The sequence below is a fragment of the Cynocephalus volans genome, chromosome 12 (genome assembly GCF_027409185.1).
Source record: "Cynocephalus volans isolate mCynVol1 chromosome 12, mCynVol1.pri, whole genome shotgun sequence".
Taxonomy (NCBI): Eukaryota; Metazoa; Chordata; class Mammalia; order Dermoptera; family Cynocephalidae; genus Cynocephalus; species Cynocephalus volans.
This window is the reverse complement of record NC_084471.1, coordinates 56,303,628-56,324,872: the sequence shown is the minus strand read 5'-3', so window position 1 is coordinate 56,324,872 and position 21,245 is coordinate 56,303,628. Positions and strand designations below refer to the sequence as shown.

General features: G+C 37.8%; 1 protein-coding gene across 1 annotated transcript; it reads right to left on the bottom strand.

The window, feature by feature from the left end:
* Positions 1-553: 553 nt before the first annotated feature.
* KICS2 (KICSTOR subunit 2) lies at positions 554-19,856 on the bottom strand. The gene is made up of 3 exons (XM_063076014.1): positions 19,601-19,856; positions 13,522-13,807; positions 554-1,785 (listed from the first exon to the last, which is right to left on the bottom strand). The coding sequence occupies exons 1-3, from the start codon at positions 19,833-19,835 to the stop codon at positions 969-971; spliced, it is 1,338 nt and encodes a 445-aa protein (XP_062932084.1). The 5' UTR covers positions 19,836-19,856; the 3' UTR covers positions 554-968.
* Between the last annotated feature and the right edge of the window lie 1,389 nt (positions 19,857-21,245).

The window sequence follows — 21,245 nt, the reverse complement described above, 5'->3', positions numbered from 1 at the left end:
ACGTTTAGCAAGTACAAGGTACCAAGTCCTTCATTTTGATTATATAAAAGTAATCTACCTTGCATAAGTATCTAAAAGTGGCTGAAAAACCAAGACTGCATGCTTTCTAAGCCGACATATAAACAGGAAGTGGAGCCAAACATGAACATACATTTCAGCAGAAAAGTAATAAATGGAAAGTCAAGCAGATAATATGCTGAGAAATGAAGAAACACCAAATGATGGCTTATGCTGACTTTAAAACAGTGAAAAATTCAAATGTTATAAAGCTAAAAACAAATGCAGTTAGGTGTGTAGATCACCCCAAAAGAACTCATGGCTATTAAAGCTGCCACAAGGGTCTTCTGAACTGTTAAAACCTAATGTTATGCTACCAATCTGCTTCAACTTCAATAACGGATAGAAACTTTTTTTACCAAGACCCTAATTTTGTCATCAAAAATATTAATTTGTAGATCAGAATCATAACTTATGAGATAGAAAACATATAGTCGTTAATTTGCTAACTTATGAGATAGAAAACATATAGTCGTTAATTTTAAAAAGGCCATTTAATATCTTATCCCAATTACTCTTCCAGGAAGGAGAGGAAGAAAAAGGTGTTTGGAATTGCATTAGAACACAATGTTTAGAACAATAAAAAACATCAGGAAAGAAAAATCAAAGCGAATAAATATTCAATCTACATGAAATACAGGAAAATAGGAGAAAATGCTGAAACCACTTTGCTGTACCATAGAGATACACACAGTAGCCCATGATTACTTCCTAGATTACTCTTTGGATACTTAATTCAATTGGCCTTAATTGCTTATGAAGTGTGCAACACAATTAGGGCAGATTTTTCTTTGATTTAGCTCTGAAAGAAGGATGAATGGATGTAAATTCTAATCACAAACCACTGTAGGTCATTACAGCAATTAAGAACACAGTTGCCAGTCTTGAAATTCTTTCACACAAATCACCTGCTAACCTTTGGATCCAGGTTTCAGACTTGCAAAAACTTTGGGGTTCTTAAGGGCAAGTGAGAGCTCATTGAGGAAGGAAATAAAGTGGGAGTCTCTCTCAGATTTCTTTGACTCAAAGATGACGACAATGGTAAAGTGAGGTTCTGGGCGGGTTAGGAAGTAAGTGCTTTGCACTTTGTCATCATAGAAGTGGACCACTTTCTCTAAGCTGTTCAGGTCAGACGTACGGTCCGTCATGATCATGATGACATTGGGCCAGTGCATGACTGGCCTGTCGCTGGGCAGAGATACCACAGCTGGATACTGGTCCACACCCTTAGGAGCCTCTCTGTAGGAATGCGGGTGGTGATAGCCATGACCCTGAAAGCTCTCAGAACCTCGGTTATCAAAAATTAAGGACACATTGGCAGCATCATATTTCCTGATGAAGCTGGAAATCTTTCCAAAAAGGTCTGGGTTAGCTTTTGCAGTCAACGTTTTCATTTCTGAAGCAGTCGTTTGTCGGCTCAGCGCCTCGTGAAAGTAAAAGCTGAACTTGGCAAGGAGCATGTTTTTGAGTTTCATCAGCCAAAGGAAAAGGTGTGGGGGCTGGACAGCCTTCTGAGACTGCCCTCCAAATAGATGTTTCTTGGTCTCCCGCTGCTTTTCAAAGATCTGGCCCCAGGTCTGCAGCTTGGTGTGAGCACTGTGTAAGTTAACCAGTGATGGGAGGAACTTCCACTCCGACACTTGGGCCTGCGCCTTCAGGAGATGACTCAGGACATCGACTTCCAGCTGGAAACTGCTTTCTAAAGGACTGAGGATTGGGTGGTGAAATCTAAAGGGGGAGGGAAATTAATAGAAACAAGTGGAAATGTTACTCCACGTTGATGTTTTCTGCCTTCAAAAAAACAGCATGGCCAGACAAATAATATTACATTTGAGGCGAGGGAAAAAGGAAGAATTCCATGTTTATTTATTTTAAAATTATGATATAACTTCACCATTTCTGAATTATGTCAACATCATATTCTCTTGTGGAAACAGCCTAGTATTTAAAATAAAAATGATAGTGGCTACCTTCTCAAACACAGAGAAATTAAATTAGCTATAATACTTTCTTAACTCATTTTATTTATTCTGGGAACTGTATGACTAACATTATCATCAAAACAAGGCATCCTCTTTTCAGGTTGTGGTCCTAATGAGGTGGAGGTTAAAAAAAAAAAGGCTACCAAAACAATCTGTTGCATGTACATAACATATAAACTCATTTAATGTTCAAAGTTACTCCATGATGTATTACTAAACCTACTTCACAGATGAGAGTACAGACTAAGTAATCCATACATGTTTATTAATTAAAGGAACACAGCATTTGCCAGACAGCCCTTATGCAATCCTAGTTCCCAAATTCCCTTCATATTTAATCATAGATAAAAACAAAATTGTGGCAAAATAAAAAATACTTAATGCTTCAATCACTTTCCATTTGTCTTAGGATAGAACAAAAAATCCACAAAAAGTCCTACAAGGCCTTGAATAATCTGGCCCCTTCTCAACTTGAGCCACACTCCTAATCTTTTCACTTTCTCCAGATATTAAATAAATAACTGAAAAGGGAACAATGATACGAGGAGGTCAAGATAGTAGTACAATTTCATTTCCATTTGTCTTGGACAAAATGTTTTTAAAACTTTTTGACTATAATCTACAATTAAGAAATACACTTTATACTGTGACCAAGTACATACATCTATATATGAATAAGTTTTACTTTAATATTTACCCTTACTATGCACAATGTACTCTTGATATTTTCTACTATACATATCTATATATTTTTTAATCAGATTACTATTCACTAAATTGTCTGACTCATGGATTGCTACTTGCTGTTTGTAAAACACTGTTCAACTTCACATGTAACAGTAATATTGAGGAGGCAAGGGACAAGATGTGGGACAATCCTCCCTTCCAAGAGAGGGAAAAAGGGCTAGCGCAAAGAACCTGAGGCAAGTGAGAGCACGTGCCTTTTTCATCAACACTTCCTTCTGATTCTTCAGGTCTGTTCTTCAGAGTCGCTTCCTTAGAAAAGACTTCTCTGTCCACTCCCAGATTAGGTCAGTTTCCCCAGTTATATCCTCTAGTTTCTTAGTACCTGTCTTCCACTTTAGTAGCTCGACCATATAATTTATCAGGCAAACTGAGACATATGCTCACCCTAACTTTAAGCTCTCCCCCAAGCAGAAGTAATAGGTGCTACTACCCTTATTCCATTATCTCTAGAATATATGGCACAAGTAGAAATACAATAAATGTGGTGACTGACTATGTTACGATTTGAATCCTAGCCTCTGCCTCATTGATTCTGTCTGTTACGATCTAAATAAAGTTCTGTAACAATTGAATAAAATGGCTAAGAAGAGTCCTTTCTGTATGGGCCACTTAGAACTTTCTCGCTCAGTGTTTTCCTTTTGATAAACACCCAGAGAATGTCAATATCTGCCAAGCCTGGTACCCGCTCATTTTCAGGAAGCCTACATCAAGCCCTTACATTCTTCCTAAAGGTCCAAAGCACCTGCAGAGGCTGCAGGAATCATCTTAACAAGTGACCCCATTTTAAACGTGCAGGACGAACTTGCATTTACTGAGAATATTATGCTCCAGGAGGGCCGGCCCTCGGCTCACTCGGGAGAGTGCGGTGCTGATAACACCAAGGCCATGGGTTCGGATCCTATATAGGGATGGCCAGTTCACTCACTGGCTGAGCATGGTGCTGACAATACCAAGCCAAGGGTTAAGGTCCCCTTACCAGTCATCTTTTGATTAAAAAAAAAAAAGAATATTATGCTCCAGGTAATGTGGTAGTTTATTTATAGGCCTGAGCCCACTTAATTTAATCACTTCACTGTCAATTAGATGGATGGGCTGGTCAGTCAACTCAGTTGGTGAGCATGTGGTGCTGATAGCACCATGGTCCAGGGTTCAATTCCTGTACCAGCAGGCTGCCAAAAACAAAACAAACAAACAAACAAAAAAGTCACGAGACAGACACTTCTCACACAGCTCTGTTTTGGATCCTGGTGAAGAGGAAAATGCTGCTTATCAATTAGCAATTAGAAAAAAATCACTACAAGTATATCTAGAGTTTTTAAAAAATCTACTTAAACACTTTTTGAAGGGATTATGATTAAGAAAGCTCATAATAGGTTGAACATTATAAGATAGAAACTAATTATCATGTGATAAATAGAATGTAGTTTTTCAAGTGAAAGTAACACATTATTTTCTTCTATTATCCTCATTTTACCCTCAATGTCCTTCAAGACGGGGAAGCTAAAACACTGGTGGAGGGTCAAGTCTAAAACTATACTCAAATAATCAAAAAGACAAACCGAATCTCAAATCTTCTAGCTCATGTGCTTAATTAATTAATTTGGACTCTGCAAACATTACATGTTTCAAAATAAACATTAAGAAAGTCTAACACACACACACAGAGAACCTCACTATAGTATAAGTCTCAACATCTTTGAATTGTAAGAAAAGCTCCTACCACCTTAACCTTTAGGCACATTGACACTTATGAGCATTAAGTATCAATGATTATTCATGGCTACCAGGAAATTTGCCAAGGAACTATTAACAGGTATGATTGTTAATCATAGGAAAATTAATTATATGGGACTGAAGAAAATTCCACTATGAATAAAACTACTGTTATGTTTCTACTGCTTTCAGTTGGAAATCATCACGTATATCCAATGCCCTCCTTGAAAGAACATGAATTCCCTGTACAAACCTTCAGAAAGAATTCTGAACAAGTTCTTCCACAACATATACTAAACATGTTTAAATGTTCGACATTTATTAAAAATGAACATGAATGCTGAAGCTATTTTTCATCCTCAAAGAGTTAAAAATTCATGTTAATGTTAGTCTACCAAGACTTAGAGATTAGCATTATGATGTATCATTTCCCTATTTGCACTCTGCTGTGTGCCTCATAGCTACTCACAACTCATATTATAGGGGGATCTGTTAAATAGCTGTAATACAAAAATATACCCAAGCTATGGCTTGGAGAGTCTGAATACAGAATAAATTGACAACTATTTGCAGAGAACAAGTACTCTAAAAAAAGGAAGGGAGGAAGAGAGGGAAGAAGGGAAGGAGGGAAGAAAGGAAGGAGGGAGGGAGGGAAAAAGGAAGAAAGGAAGGATCCACAGAATAGAGGAAAATATAAAATAGACAGGTTTGTGTAATATTCTAATGAGACACAAAACTCCAGTTTAGAAATACTACCTTCCTCATTCACAAATCCTCAGCTTGGAGTTCAATGCTGGTCCCATGCATGAGAGAAGTCAGAAACCCAATTAAAAACAAATCTATAGCACAACAATGTGAATGTACTAAATGCCACAGAACTGTACACTTAAAAATGATTAAAATGGTAAGTTTTATGTTATGCATATCTCACCACATGATAAAAAAAAAATCTGTAATCTCTCTTCATTTAGAATAACTAGTTGACTAGTTCTTAGATACCAATACATTGAGGATAAAAAGATGAATTAGCAAGAGGCTTGCCGTATAGGACTTTCCTTGGTAGAAGGAGATATTTATAATGGATACAAAGTATAAACTAATACATTTATCATGAGGGATACAAATAAAACAGTTTAGAGGAAGGAACAATTTCTTTTGGTTCAAAGAATGTGGAAGCACAGAGGAGACAGCATTTGAATTGGGCCAAGATGCTTAAAGAGTAGGTAGGAATAGCTAAGAGGTGGAAACAACCCAAATGCCCATTGACAGGTGAATGGATAAAGAAAATGTAGCATATACGTACAACGGGATATTATTCAGCCTTAAAAAAAAGAAAAGAAAAAAGAAATTATGTCACATGCTACATGCTACAACATGGATGAGCCTTGAAGACATTATGCTAAGTGAAATAAACAAAAAGACAAATACTGTATGACTCCACCTTCATGTGACATTTAAAGAAGTCAGACGCACAGAAACAGAAAATAGAAAGGTGGCTGCCAGGGGCTAGGAGAAAGGGAAATATCATTCAATGGCTGTAGGGTTTCAGTTTTACAAGATGAAAAAATTCTAAAAATCTACTGCAAAAGAATGTGAATATACTTAAACAGTACAGAACCATGCACTTTAAAAAGGTTAAGATGGTAAATTTTATGTTATTATTATTTTTTTAACCGTAATAAAAAAGGAGAAAAAAAGAGTGGTAGGTATTAGCCTTGTGAAGATGGGGGCTTGATTTTCTGGCCCCAATTCTTTATCACCCTTGATTCCACATCCTTTGCTGTGTAACTGTGCAGCTAGCTCCTTCTACCAGAGGTGAGGTGTACTTTCCCACCCCTGGACTGGGCCTTGTGACTTGCCTTAGCCAAAGAAATGTTAACAGATCTGATACAAGCAAAGGCTTAAAACGAGCTTGGCTGGGACTGTTCTTTCGCACTTTGGACACTGCTACTGGGTAGCTGCTTCTCCTTCAACCCTGTACTCAGAATAAACACACGTGGAGCAGATCTATGCCCAAAGCTCACAGCAAAGAGCCAAGCCCAGAGAGAATAACAGTGTCAAGCAGAGTTATCCAGGTGAACCCACTTCATGTCAGTCCACCCACAGCAGACCTGTAAGTCTACTTCATAAGTATGAATTTGGGGTGGTTTGTTAGGCAGAATTATTGTGGCAATAGCTAACTGATAAATGACAGACACTGATACATGTTTAGAATAGACATTCCAAGAAAAACAAAATACAAAACAAACAGGAGCCAAAGCAGAGAGGTAAGAAATGGCAAATACTTATGGGGAACACATTAGATTACAGATTAGATTATATATGTTTTCTGGTTTCTGCTGAAAATACTCAATGATTTATCTTTGAAGCTGCTTCTTTTTTACCAAGAAAGTGGCTACAATTTAAGGCATTTAATGGAGGTAGTAGATAAATCTGAAAAGGTAGGCTGGGGAAAGATCACAGAAGACCTTGCTTGAGTCTTCACTGCTAAGATCTAGGCATGTCAAATGCCCAGAGGAGAATGCTTCCCACAGATATTGCACTATTATTGGTTCTACTTATGAAATTTTCAGTGGGCAATTTAATTAGCTTTGTTGAACTACACACATGCAACTAACTAACAAACCATTTCATTAACAGGCTTATTACAAGTCCTTTTTTGAAGGAAAAAGGGCATAAAGCCTAAATAAGTCATAGTTCTTGTCTTTGGTGAGAAATCTGTCCATTGAAGCATTCAAATCAAGAAACTGTGCTTCCTAAAATGCAAATAGAAATTTACATAGATCATTTTTTCAAATGTTCTTTAAATTCTAGCTACAAAATTACAACTAAAGAATAAAAATCTCTGATTCATATATTATTCCCATACCAGAGGGATTTTTTAAAAAGCTGTGTAAAATACCTAAGTGATAGCTTACTTCTTTCTTTACATGCATTATTTCTTAAAATTATATACTTGATTTAGGAGAGTAAATGTTAATTTGCATTTATAATCTACCTTCCAATTTTGTTTTAACCATGAAACAGAAAGATTAGCCAGAATTTTCTTTTATGTCCACTGTATAAAGTAGTTAGGTAAATAAATACAAAACAAATTCTACAGAATCAGAAAATGTTACACTCATGCTGCCTTTGAAAAAAACAAAACAAAACCCAAGTTCTTCCTCTCCTTAAAAGTATTCAAGGAATAGCGGACCCTTGAATACTTACTTACTTATACAAGTTAAATTCATGTTTCTTCTAAGTGGCATATAATAAAACTCTTATATAAATGATGATTGTAAGGCCGAGCCCGTGGCGCACTTGGTAGGGTGCTGCGCTGGGAGCGCGGCGACACTCCCGCCACGGGTTCGGATCCTATATAGGACTGACCGGTGCACTCACTGGCTGAGTGCCGGTCACGAAAAAACGACAAAAAAAAAAAAAAAAAAAAAAATGATGATTGTATTATTAATATAACTCAATTTTTTAATAATTCAATTTGAAATGCAGCATCACAAATGGCTGTGATTCTTAAACAAGAGTTTACATTTGCTTAATAATGTAATAAGTGTACCAAAAGAAACCTTTAATGCCATTCTGCTTGACCCACAACTGGCTTCCAGAAGCAAAAACCAAACATGCTTTTCATTCATCTCTGAAAGCAGATTGGACACTGCAATACTCACACAAGATCTGCATCTCAAATCAAGGCCAGAGATTTAGATTCCATGCTATTCATCACCCTTTTAATTTTTTCATACAAATGCACTTCATTGTTTGTAAAGTGACACTATTTACAAAATTTTTTATAAGAGTTCTGATATGGATCAGCTTTACTGGGACAAATAACCATTCCCTGAAAGATAAATGGGTACTTTGGAAAGAGCACTAACTCTTTCAATACAACAGAATACAAAAATATGAATTATTTCTCTGGAACACTGAAACTAGGAAATAAATGTGTTTGGTGCAGCATAGATGCTAAATCAAAAAGTCTATAGACAAAAGGATGTTATCTTGGCAAAGGGCAAATCAACCATGTTAAATTTATACCTAAAGTAATCCCATTTCCCAAAGAAAATCAATATATTATATAGAATTTCAACTTTTCAGAATTTCTTAATTAAAAAATTTATGTTGTTCAAATTAACCCCAAACTTCTCTCACACCCAAAGCGAGAATCATACCCCTAGACCAACGAGCCACCTCCAAACTTCTAATTTAGATCATTTTCAGGCTAGAGTGTGTCTGTGATCAGTAATTCCCTATTAATTAGAGAAAGGTAGCATAGGAGGAAGATAGAGATCATGGATGAAAACACCTACTGGCCATACGTGATACTGCAATCCAGTTCCATCTGATTCCATCAATATCTACTCAGAAGCATGAGGGGTACGACCAAGCAATACCCTAAAAGCTTGAAGAATGAAATCTAGGTTTTTCAGGAACAGGGAGAAATTCCTAAGGCTCTGAGAAGTGGACTGTTTCAAAGAAGGTTCAAAGATGATAGATCACAAACCTAACAAAGTTAAAACAGTTAAATAATAATTCCCAGGAGACACACACGTATACACACGCGCACACACACATCAGTAAGGTTCAATACCTGGTACATCGTAGTGTTGACATCTTTCTCTTATTTACCCATTTCTTTTGTACAGTCTATGTATCAGTATCACAAGGAACTTTGAAAAGACAGGCTTCTGCAGAACCCAGAATCACTAAATTTTACCCTCTTGGGGAAGAGAAGGAGAGGCCGAGGAATGGGTATTTTTCTTAAGCATCCCAGATAATTCAGCAAGCCACTTTCACAATAGCTTTTGGAAATAACTGCATGAAGTCTCTTCCCCTTAGAAATCACATCCCCAGTCGTACTTCAGGTTTTGATTTTCAAAAAACTATTTCATTAAAAGAAAACACACACTAATCAGACTCAAGGAAGAAATAAAAGAATATTTCCAAAAATGTAAAATTTGTAAATGTTCAAAAAGAGGAAATATATATATATTTATATGCATAGACTATCTCTTAGGAATGATAGCAAGAACTTGCTAACATTAGTTGCCTCTTAAGAAAGGACCTACGTGTCTATGGTAGAGGGGCAGGAGGAAGACTTTTCACTATGTGTTCTTTTGTACTTTATGAAAATTGAGCCATGTAAACATAATGCCTTTATTTTATTTTATTTTTTTTTATTTTATTTTTTGTCTTTGTCATGACCGGAACCCAGCCAGTGAGTGCACCGGCCATTCCCATATAGGATCCGAACCTGCGGCGGGAGCGTTGCTGCGCTCCCAGCACCACACTCTCCCGAGTGCGCCATGGGCTCGGCCCAAACATAATGCCTTTAAACAATGAATAAAAAGAAAATTTAGAATATGTCATAAAGATCAAAGAGATACAACAATAAAAAATAAAAACCAACTATATAAGACATTTTTGAGACAACTGGGGAAATCTGAATATGGACTATATACTATATGATGGTAGAAAGCCAGTGTTAAATTTCCTAAGTGTAAAAACTATGTCCTGATTATGTATGGCTCTTAGGAGATAAAATCTGAGTATTTAGGAGGAAAGTGTCATGACGTTTACATATTACTTCCAAACAACTCAGAGAAACACAATCATATACAGACAGTGATAAAGCAAATGTGGCAAAATTTTAACAATACACGTGTGAATCTAGGTGAAGGATATTTGTGCATTCAGTGTACAATTGTTTGTTTTTTTGGTAACGGCTTTACTGGTATTTAATTCATTTACCATAAAATTCATCCTTTTAAAGTGTACTATTTAATGGTTTTAGTATATTCAGAGAATTATGCAACCATTGCCACAATCAATTTTAGAAGTTTCACGATCCCCCCAAAAGAGACCCTATGCCCATCAGCAATCACTGCTCCTTCCTCTCCTACTCCTGGCAACTATTTTCTGTCTATGAATTTGTAATCTACTTTCTGTGTCTATGACTTTGTCTATTCTGGATATTTTACATAAATGAAATCACACGATGTGTGTTCTTTTGTAATGGGCTTTTTTCATTTAGTATAATGTTTTCAAGGTTCATCCATGTTGGAGCATGCATCAGTACTTTATTCCTCTTTATTGCTGAATAATATTCCATTGTATGAATATACCATATTTACATCAGTCAATGGACTTTGGAGTGTTTCCACCTTTGGGCTATTATGAATAATGCTGCTATGAACATTCATAAGTTTCTGTGTGTGGACATATGTTCTCACTTTTCTTGAGTATGTACCTAGGAGTACAATTGCTGGTCACATGGTAACTATGTTCGTACATTATTCTTGCAACTTTCATACAGTATTAAAAATTGCAAAATAAAAATGAAGGGAAAACTTTACAAAGAAAGAATAAGAATTAATATATTAAGCAAACTATCTGTGCTCGGTGAGAATATGTAAATTACATGATTTTTTGTAGTACACAACTCTTATTCCTAGCAGGGAATGTAGTGTTACTATATCTTCTCAAGAACTCATCTTATTTACTGACTTGCAAAATGAATAACAGAGAGAAATCATTTATTTGAACTGGATAAGAAGCACCTCAATTTTTGATACAAGCAGTGATGCACACAGAAAATATGGGCTCTGAAGTCACAGAGAGGCAGGTTCTAAGGTAAGTTTCATGACCCTAAGGAAACCATTTAACTCCTCCGAGACTCCACAAAAGCAGCACTATCTATACCCATACCTCAAATCAGACATGTAAGAGGTTCTTGTATAGTTCCTGGCACATAGTAGTTGCTCAATATGTGCTAGTTTCCTTTAAAATAGCTATATACAAATATTTCTCCCCTTCTTCCTATAAGCTGAAAATGAATTGGTGTTTTATTTTTAAAAATTGATATTTTAATTTTTAAACTAAAAAATCATATAAGTCTACTTCCAAATTGTTTTCTCTATTTCTAGCCTTTCATCTGAGCTCTAGAACCCCATTTTCAACTAACTGTTAAATCTCTACTTTAAAATCTGCTAGCAACTCATACTCAGCTCACCCCAAATTTAGTTCGCTACCTTCCTTCTTAATGAGGTACTCTCGACTTCACAATTCTGTAAATGATATTATTGGAGGGGGAAAACCTCCAAACCATCTTGGAAAGCAACCTTTCATTATTCCCACCAGCAGACTTCTTGTCACCATCTTCTTTCCCAGTCATGTAACCATGTGGCTCCACTATCACCTATCAAACTACCCTAATAGACTGCTAAACTAACCTTTCCTCCTACAATCACTCCCTTCATCATCCTATTCCACACAACAGTGTTACAGTAATTAGTCTAAGACAAAAATGGGAACATGATACTCCCCAGTTCAAAATTTTTTCATGGTTCCCCACTACTTACCAAATTAACTACAAACTCTCAACCTGAAGACAACTATCCACTCATTCGTTCAACAAACATCCATTGAGCATTTACTAGGTGCTGACGAAACAGAAGCTGTCATGGAGCTCACATTCTAGTTTGTGAGAAAAGGAAAGAAAAAAACAACCTAAGCAAATAGCAGCAATTTCAGATGTCACTAGCGCTGTGAAGAAAATGAAGTAGGGGAATAGGATAGTTATTAAAAGAGGGATTTGTTTTAGTAGGATGGTGAGAGAAGGCTTCTCTGACATTTGAGCCAAGAATTAAAAGATGAGAAGACAATTAGTGCAAGAATATTTCAGGAAGAGAGAACAGAAAGTACCAAAATCCTGAGGACTTTTTGCACTCTGAAAACACCTTCTCATCTCAAAGCACCTGTCTCTTCTCTCCTACCTTTGCTTTCAAAATCCTACTTGCCTTTAAAAGCTCATCTCAGATTACACCTCCTATGTGAAGATTCTTTTAATCTTCCCACTTTGCTCCCTTCCTCCATTTTATTAATCAGATAAATAATATCCTTTATTGGGGGATATAAATTAACATATCTACCTTTCTTTTTTAAGCAAACCTATCTGAATTCACATATCCAAAGGAGTGGTATCCTTCAAAGAAATCACTTTCCATTCAGTCCAACATAAAATTATTCAGCACCTATTTTGTGCAAGGCTCCAGGGACAAAAATAAAACTGAGTCACTCAGTTCCACAATGTTCACAATGCTTCTGAAATTCTCTTGGTAGTGCTTTTTTGGGTCAGGCAGTGAGCTACACATCACAAACAGTCTCATTTCTTTATAAGTAGCAATTTCCTTCAAATAAAAGCAATTTTCCCATTTATCAACATCTGTTTTATAAAACTTAAATTTGTCTCCAAATAACTTCTGGGCTATCCAAAAAAACTTAACTATGCCTTTTTCAAAAGCAGATGCCTGCCTCCTCTAAGGAAGCTTTTTTTTTTTTTTGTAGTTGGTTGGTGCAGGGATCTGAACCTATGACCTTGGTCTTACACGGTGGTGCTCTAACCAACTGAGCCAACCAGCCAGCCACCTGTAAGGAACTTTAAAACAAAATAAAAACTATATGCCACCGTCTCTGAAAGCAATTATAAGGAGTTTCCAACACATGTCAAGTAATGACTATATCAGAGGAACAAGTAGATAACTCACCAAGGTGAAAGGAACAATATTTATTTGAATAGAGGTTTGTTAAAAAGTCACGTTAGAGCTGGCCAGCTGGCTCAGCTGGTTAGAGCACAGTGTTATAACACCAAAGTCAAGGGTTCAGATCGCCTATACCAGCCAGTTGTCAAAAAAAAAGTTACACTATTTTATATACAATTCTCTTGTTTTTGTGTGTACTCTTTCATAAGCAGCAAAATTGGTTACAATACACCTTTCATTACTTCCTTCCTGGTCTTTCACTATTGCTCAGAGAAGTATCAATCCTGCATGGTGTTAACTAAGCCCAAAAAAGGTGCCTAATGTATACCTGTTAATAAATTAATATATATAAGATGTGATACAGCTATTTCTCCTTTACATTTATTTCATCATAGATTTTCCTAAGAGTATGGGAAAACACTCAGAGCCTGTATGGTATTCAGAGGGCTACCACGTTCTCTCCCTCCCTCCTTCCCTACACTGACCTAGAGCTGTATTTCTTGAGGACGGCATCCAAAAGGCCAACGAGCTCTTCGGCATTGATGAACTTCTGTGTGCTGAGGGTATACATTTTCTCATAGAAGTCTGCGATCTCCATCCGAGCCTGAACAAAGAAGCAGAGCTGCTCTGACAGGTGGGAAAGGAGTTCTTCCACGTGAGGAGCAGTCCCACCCAGGGCACCTCGGCCAGTCACCACCTTCTTCAGCTCATTATGCAGTGAAGTGTAGATGGTGCGGATGGAATCCTTCCTGCTGAAGAAAGACTGGCCCCCTAGTAGGCAAATGACATAAGCACATGACAGGTAAAGAAGAGAAACCAGAAGTACCAAACATCTCCCAGCATCTAAAAGGAAAGAATCTGAACCCACCAAGCTCAACAAGTTTTCACCTACCATATTCTCTCACTCCTATGACTGGGATATAAATATTTTGATTCATAATTTCACTGAGGAATAAATACAAAAAATACCAAAGAGCAAATGACAACAACATGAATCTAAAAAGACCCCCTTTCAAATAAATGTATTTAAAACAAAACAGAGCACTAAATTATAAAATAGTGCTGTTATTGCTGGTAAATCAGAATTTTTTGTTTCAGCTTTAGAGCTGCATTTTCCTCTGAATCTTATCTTTTAGGCTGTGCCAGAAAATGGAATGCACACACATATATCCTCTTTACGCAAGAACACAGACTACTGGGATCACAGAGGAAAAAAGAAAATCCTAGTACTGTTGACAAGGTTGACACTATAATATAATAAGTGCCACATTGTGAATTAGTAAGATCAGGAACCAATTATAAAAAACTACTGCTGTAACTAAGGGGTTCCAAGGGAAATTAGGAAAAAAAATAAGACCAAATACATCCTAGACAACAGCCAAAAAAAGATCAAATACCAGAGACATCATTTACTTACTTCTGTACTTATACATGATCAACTATATCTAATTATAGAGTCAGCTTCATGGATGTTTTTGTAAGCAATTCTGCACCCACCAAAGGGCCAGAGCCCAGACATTACAATAATAAAAATACACGGGACAGGTTTGAAACAGTGTGCTCCTTGGAAATACATAAAATTTCAATGATGGCTGACAGTTTAAATTTTCAATTAATAAACCCAGAATGTTTTAATGAATGAATTTATCATTATTCTAAACATATTAATTAAGGGTTAAAATTACTTATCAAGACATTTGTAAAATATCCTTTTAATGAATAAACCATTTCATAACATTGTTTTTCGTTCATTGGTTTGTGTTTCAAGAATGAACTTTACATCCCTTACTACTAGGCAGGGTGACCAACTTGTCCCAGTTTACCTAGGACTTTCCAGGAAACCCTTATTACACATTTTAAAACTAAGTCTGACGTCCTGGGAACCTCTCAGCCCTGGAAGAACAGGAATGATTGGTCACCCTACTTACTACTGACTCCCCAGACCACTAATACTAAAAAGTATTTTCTCCAACATACTGTCTAAACAGATTGAGTAGCATTCACATTATTTCTCCTAACAGCAGCGAAAACCATATGGTAGAGGTGGACTGATCTTGACACCAACATCCCATACAGGACCATACCCTGAAGGGTCTGCCTTCCTCCTGTGTCCATATTCAGTCTAGTTCTGCTGATGTTGTAGAGTGACAGGTATAGAATAAATACGCCTCTGTGCCCATGTCCAGTACAAAACCTCTTAGGTTAGGAAGGTAAAAAGAGTATCATGTAAAACCAAAAACTTTGGAAGTCTAAAAGACTTGGTTTCAAATTCTCACTCCCAAGCTTATAAGCTGTGTGATGTGCAAACTACCTAGCCACTTTGAGCCTTAGTTGTTTTTATCATAAAACTAGCAATAGAGCTGCTAAGAAGACAAAATGAAGTACATTTCGTATAAAATGTGCCTGGGTCAAAGCACATATTCAATAATGTTAATACCTTTCCCTCCAAATTATATAAGAAAACTCCCAATAACATATAATTGAGCTTCTGAAATTCTATGGTAAATTGGAAGGTTCAAGTACTGTAAAAAGAATAGCCATCTACTTGACAGATAGCTGGGTGACCTCAACCATGTACTCACTTCCACTGTTGGGATGGCCTTGGTGAAAATTTTAACTTTGCATGGAAAAGGAAATACCCACCTTCATCAGATAACCCTTATCTGGGAGAATGGAAACACTACATAAATACAGAGAATACCTTTAAAACTTATCAACAAACACCAATCGCCAGTGTGTGAAATCAAGTACAATGAAACCACTATAAGCAAGAGTGAGACCACCAGTGCGTTCCTTTTAAACAGTCTCTTTTTAAAGCTCTCAGGAACACAATCCTACTTGTTGACCACCCTGGAAGAAAATATCCAAAGAGGACTGGCCTTCCTTCATGCTGGGAAACATGGAATCACATACACCTGACTTTTTCTTTTCGATATTTTGAATTTATAAAATGATTATTTTGAATTAGTTTCAGAAGGCTCTAGTTATAAATGCTCATTATTTCTCAAGACTTGAACAGTTAATATCACATCATGAAATTTCAAGTATATTAAAGGAACATATAAAACATCTTGGGTATTTTACTCTACAATTTCTTGCTAATGATAATTCCAAACATCAGTTCTGAAGTTAAGTCATTTTCTACTATACTAAATTTCAGCAACAAGAAGTTGAGGAAACTCTCCAGTAATGAAACAAAGGGGAGAAAAGTATGACCTTCCAAAATCCTCCACAGGTATTGAGTAAGCATATTTTAATCACTGAACCTTTCCCAAACAGGTATTATTCTCCCCTTAAAGGAAGGAGAAGGCTCCAAGATAAGGGCCCACCCAGGGTTTTTCAGTAACAGCCAAGACAGGAACTGAAAGCTCCCTGTCGGGTCTGTACTTTGCTTCAAGGCTCATGCTTGCATCTATAATCAGGATTCACTGCTAGCCTCAGATAAACACCAGCCATAAGACTGAGGTCAAAAAGACTCACTTTTTACTTGAAATTTGCTAAGACGGTAGAGCTTTAGTTTTTTCACTGCAAAACAGAAAAAAGAAAAGAAAGAAAAGAAAAGAAAAGAAAAGAAAGAAAGAAAGAAAGAAAGAAAGAAAGAAAGAAAGAAAGAAAGAAAGAAAGAAAGAAAGAAAGAAAGAAAGAAAGAAAGAAAGAAAAAGAGAGAGAGAGGGACAGAGGGAGGGACAGAGGGACAGAGGGAGGGGGAGAGGGAGAGACGGAGAGAGGGAGAGGGAGAGAGAGAGGAAGAAAGGAAGGGAGGAAGAGAGGAAGGGTGGGTAACTATGTGAGGTGATGCATATATTAATTAGCTTGATTGCTGTGATCATTTCACAATGCATATGTATATGAAAACATCAAGTTATATACCTTAAATATATACAATTTTATTTGTCAATTATACCCCAAAGCTGTAAAAAAGACTTTCTTACACCATTTTTTAAATTTTTAAAAGTATGCATAAAATTTTCGTTTTGCATTTTAAAGAAAACCATATAAACATTCTAATTAGCAAAGTAGTAGGAGAACATGGGAATGTTTTAAATGGCAAACCAAAAGTTTTTTCCTAAATTTTTTTTTAAAAAATGGACAGTTAACCCTATAAACATGAAGTCACATTGCAGGCACACTGATATCATATATGTTCCAATACAAAAAAACTAAGATATTGGCAGTTAAAATTTAAATTCTGGAACTTACATTGACTGTCCCGTGTAAATAAGTTATGAGGCATTAAAGTTAAACATGCCATTTTCAGAACCGTTTACTCAGAAGTCACCGGGAGCCCCACAGTGCCTGGGTATGTTTCACAATGTCAATTGTATGGGTCAATTTCAAGGCACAGCCCTCAGGCTCACCCATGCCAGACTGGGTTTTCAAGCAGAACTAATCACTTTATACAATAAAGGCCACTTCCGAGAACCCAAGTCAGACACAGTGAAGGTCTTACACACATGTTCTTACACACAGGGCAGCTAGTCCTGTTTACATAAAAACCTGGCTCATACCATTTAAAATTAGAGCAGCAGATTTTTTTTTTTTTTTAAAGATGACCAGTAAGGGGATCTTAACCCTTGACTTGGTGTTGTCAGCACCACCCTCAGCCAGTAAGCTAACTGATCATTTCTATATGGGATCCAAACCCGTGGCCTTGGTGTTATCAGCACCACACTCTCCCGAGTGAGCCATGGGCCAGCCTGAGAGCAGCAGATTTTTTTAACTGGAGTACATAAATAGGCTTTAGGAATCCAACTGAATCATCTCAGATTATATGCAAAATTGTGTGTACACATGTATTTTTGGGCAAATAAATCCACAGCTTTCATTAAATTCCCATAAATGAGCTTTAAAAAACGTTAAGAATTAGGGCACTTGGGTCAATCACCATTCTTTATGAGGTGGGAATCTAAAAACAACCAAAACTGCCAGAATTTTACCCACCTTCAACATTACAGCTAAAATCCTCCACATTTTTCATATATATATTTATATAAATAAAATCATGCATGGCTTAATGACAGGTATATGTTCTGAGATATGTGTCATTAGGTAACTTTATTATGCAAAATCGTAAAGTGTACTTACACAAACCTAGATGGTATTGCTTACTAAACACCTAGGCTATATGGTACAGCCTCTTGCTCCTAGGCTACAAACCTGTACAGCATGTTACTGTACTGTAGACAACCATAACACAGTGATTTTTGCGTATCTAAACAAATATAAACATAGAAAAGATACAGTAAAAGTACTGTATTATAATCTTAAGGGACCACCCTCATAAATGCAGTCCATCGCTGACTGTATATAAACCACATAAATTATAATATATGTACACATTTTTAATAAATTATATGGATACATACTCAATCTGACAGTTCAAAGGCAGGTATTCTGGCTTAGGTTCTATCACCTACCCAAACAATTGCATGTACAATTGGCTAATCTGTAAAAATGGGAATAATAACACCATAACAGCAAGTGCCAATTTGTGAGAAGTGACACTGTAAAAAGGGGAGGGAAAAATACACAAGGTGGAACTATCCGACCAGTTTTTGCCAGTGAGTGAACATACTAAATAACAAGTTATTATTTGAATAGTTCCGCAGAAGTTAGGATCTCAGAAAGCCCTGCCCCTCGAGTGTTTCCTGAAAGCTCAATAAGATGTACATGGCCACTTTCAGGCAGGGCGAGAAAAATCCAAATAGAACCTACCCCCAATTTTACATTTCTATTCTCTATATTATATAGGGGTGTGTGTGTGTTTGTGTTCTTCACTCACACCAGACCCTGTGCCTCTGATAACAAAAGGGTCTAAAATAGGCCAAAATACTAAAACGACTCTAAAAGCTCTGGGATTCAAACATGTCAGTATAAGTAGTAATACTTTGTATGCATAACCTTTGGTTTTTACATGTTATTTCCTTCTCATCTACTCATACTAATCGTTTCCACTAGTGAAAATCAGTTGAAGCAGTTCTTGTCTCTATTTTCAGGGGCAAGATTTACATAAGGTGCTAAGAGTTTTTACCATTTTCCCATTAAGTCTCCTCCTGCTAGTGTTAGGCATATTTCTTGCCTTTCCTGCCCAGTATTCATTTATTCCTTTATTAATTAAATATGTGCTGAGGAACTACTGAAGACTCCATCTGCCACGCCCAGGGGCCTTAACCTTAAGAGGCCAGACAAGAGTGTTCATTGAGACAACTAGGTTGCATTGCCAAGTTTTGCTCCTCTGGCCGCAATGTCAATAGTTAGAAGAACAAGGTTAACTTCTCATTTATGGCACCAATCCATGCACGAGGCAAAACGGTAAACCCATCCGTTAGGGACACAGCCCTGAAAGGAGCACCAACCCGATCGGCCAATCTATCTGCAGCGAAGGCCGGTGGGCGGGGTTTGTGGAAGCCGAGGGAAGGAAAGGGACGGTGGGAAGAGACCTGGGCATGCCGAGTCCAGCCTGCGGCTAGGAGTGACAGAAACAGGAAACCCAAGCCATCGCCGATCGGGGAATATACCCCCTTTCCTTCCTCCTCAAGGGGCACGGGGGCGGGGCGGAGGTACCTAGTTTCTGCCCCAGGTAGGTGAGGCTGTGATAGACCTTCTCGGCGGCGGCCAGGTGCGCCAAGGCCGCCAGCAGCGACAGCCAGCTGCCCCCCGCGCTCTTGTTGGCCTCTCGTTCCTTCTCCACATTGTCCTTGGCTTTGTCGTAAGAGAAGATACCCAGGTGAGAGAAGAACGTCTCCAGCACCGCCTGTTCCACCGGGACCGGGGCGGCCAGCGGGATAGACTCCCCCATGCGAGCTGCGCTCCAGCTCGACCCACGTGGCTCTCCTCTCCCTCGCACTTCCGGGTTCTGAGCGAACGAGCGTGCGCACAAGCGTGCGTGCGCGTGACCGCCCCAAGCGGTGGGCTCGTGAGCACACCGCGCCGAGATCGCTCCTGGGCCTCGGAGAAGACGCGCATAAGGACCAAAGAAAGAGGGAGGTAACCCTCCTGAGCCCCTTCGGCGCTTCGGCTCCTGCAGCTCTGACTATTCCAACCCTTAGGGTAGAATGAGAGGAGGCCAATTCGCTGCTCCGTGGAGCTGGCCGCCTTCTGACGTGAGCTGAGAGGCCCCCTCCCTGTGAGACTGCGTCTATGCCGATGATGCCACGTCTACGTGACGTCAGTTCTTGCGATAACGTCTGTCCCGAGCTCGCGGTGGGATGGAGGGGTTGGGCCAGAAGACAAGATTCTTGCCTGGAGTTATACTCACTCTCATAAGGACCCTAGTCAGTCCTTATAGCAAAACCAGCTCGAAGTGGTTTATAGATTAGAAGCCTGACATAAAGGTTTATCTCTTATCCCCATTGCCTAATTCAAATCCCGTCATACCGCTGATTAACTGTCATCTGTATCCCGTTCTAGTCAAACACCATGAACCCAGCACTACTTTGAAACACTACTTAGTAGTCACTAAGTTTTTCCTTTCTCCTTTCTTGTACAAGCTACTTAGTCACATTGTGTATATTTACGAGTCTCTTTCCCCTACTATGTGGTGAGCTCCCTAGGGTAAAGACTAGGTTTCATTTACCATTGTAATCTTTATTTATAACGGATAGTACAGTGATGTTTGTTGGACAAATGAAGGAATTGCCTATTTTCATTTTTTTCTCAAATTATAGTTGTTTTGCCATGGCTAACTTTTAACGCAAATCCCACTAGTCTAATTTTAATGAATATATCTTGTGTGTCTGTTCCCTGCTCTCAAGAATATATTTGGATAAGATCAACCCTGTTAACCTATATATGTTATAAAGGTGAAAAAGGGAGGAGCAATCATATCTTTTTGGAAGAATCAGGGAGGCTTCCTGGAGAAGAATGTAATGGTTCTTGATGAATAAATAGAAGCTAGTAACCGAAATGTAGTACTGGCACCAAAACCAACAGACAATGAAAGAGATTACAAAGCTCAAAAACATACACAAGAAAGGTAAGAATTCCTTAGGTAATCAAGATGGCATCATAAATCACTGGGGAAAAGAAACCTTATTCAATTAGTAGTGAAGGAAACATGATTAACTATAAAAAACACAAAATTCCACAACACTGTTGCCTTGTTTCTTGCAACAACAAAAAATTGAATGTATGAAGAGCAAAACCATAAACAAAATAGAAAACATACAAGTAAATATTTAATTGAGCTAGAGATAGAGAAGAACTATTC

Bases quoted from the DNA above. Each gene is read 5' to 3' on its own strand.
- KICS2 (XM_063076014.1), bottom strand. From the start codon at position 19,835: ATGGGGGAGTCTATCCCGCTGGCCGCCCCGGTCCCGGTGGAACAGGCG. The intron at 13,808-19,600 runs GTACCTCCGCCC...TTTGCCTACTAG, and splicing joins CTACCTGGGGCAGAAACTAG to GGGGCCAGTCTTTCTTCAGC. The intron at 1,786-13,521 runs GTCAGTGTAGGG...CTCCCCCTTTAG, and splicing joins CTCAAGAAATACAGCTCTAG to ATTTCACCACCCAATCCTCA.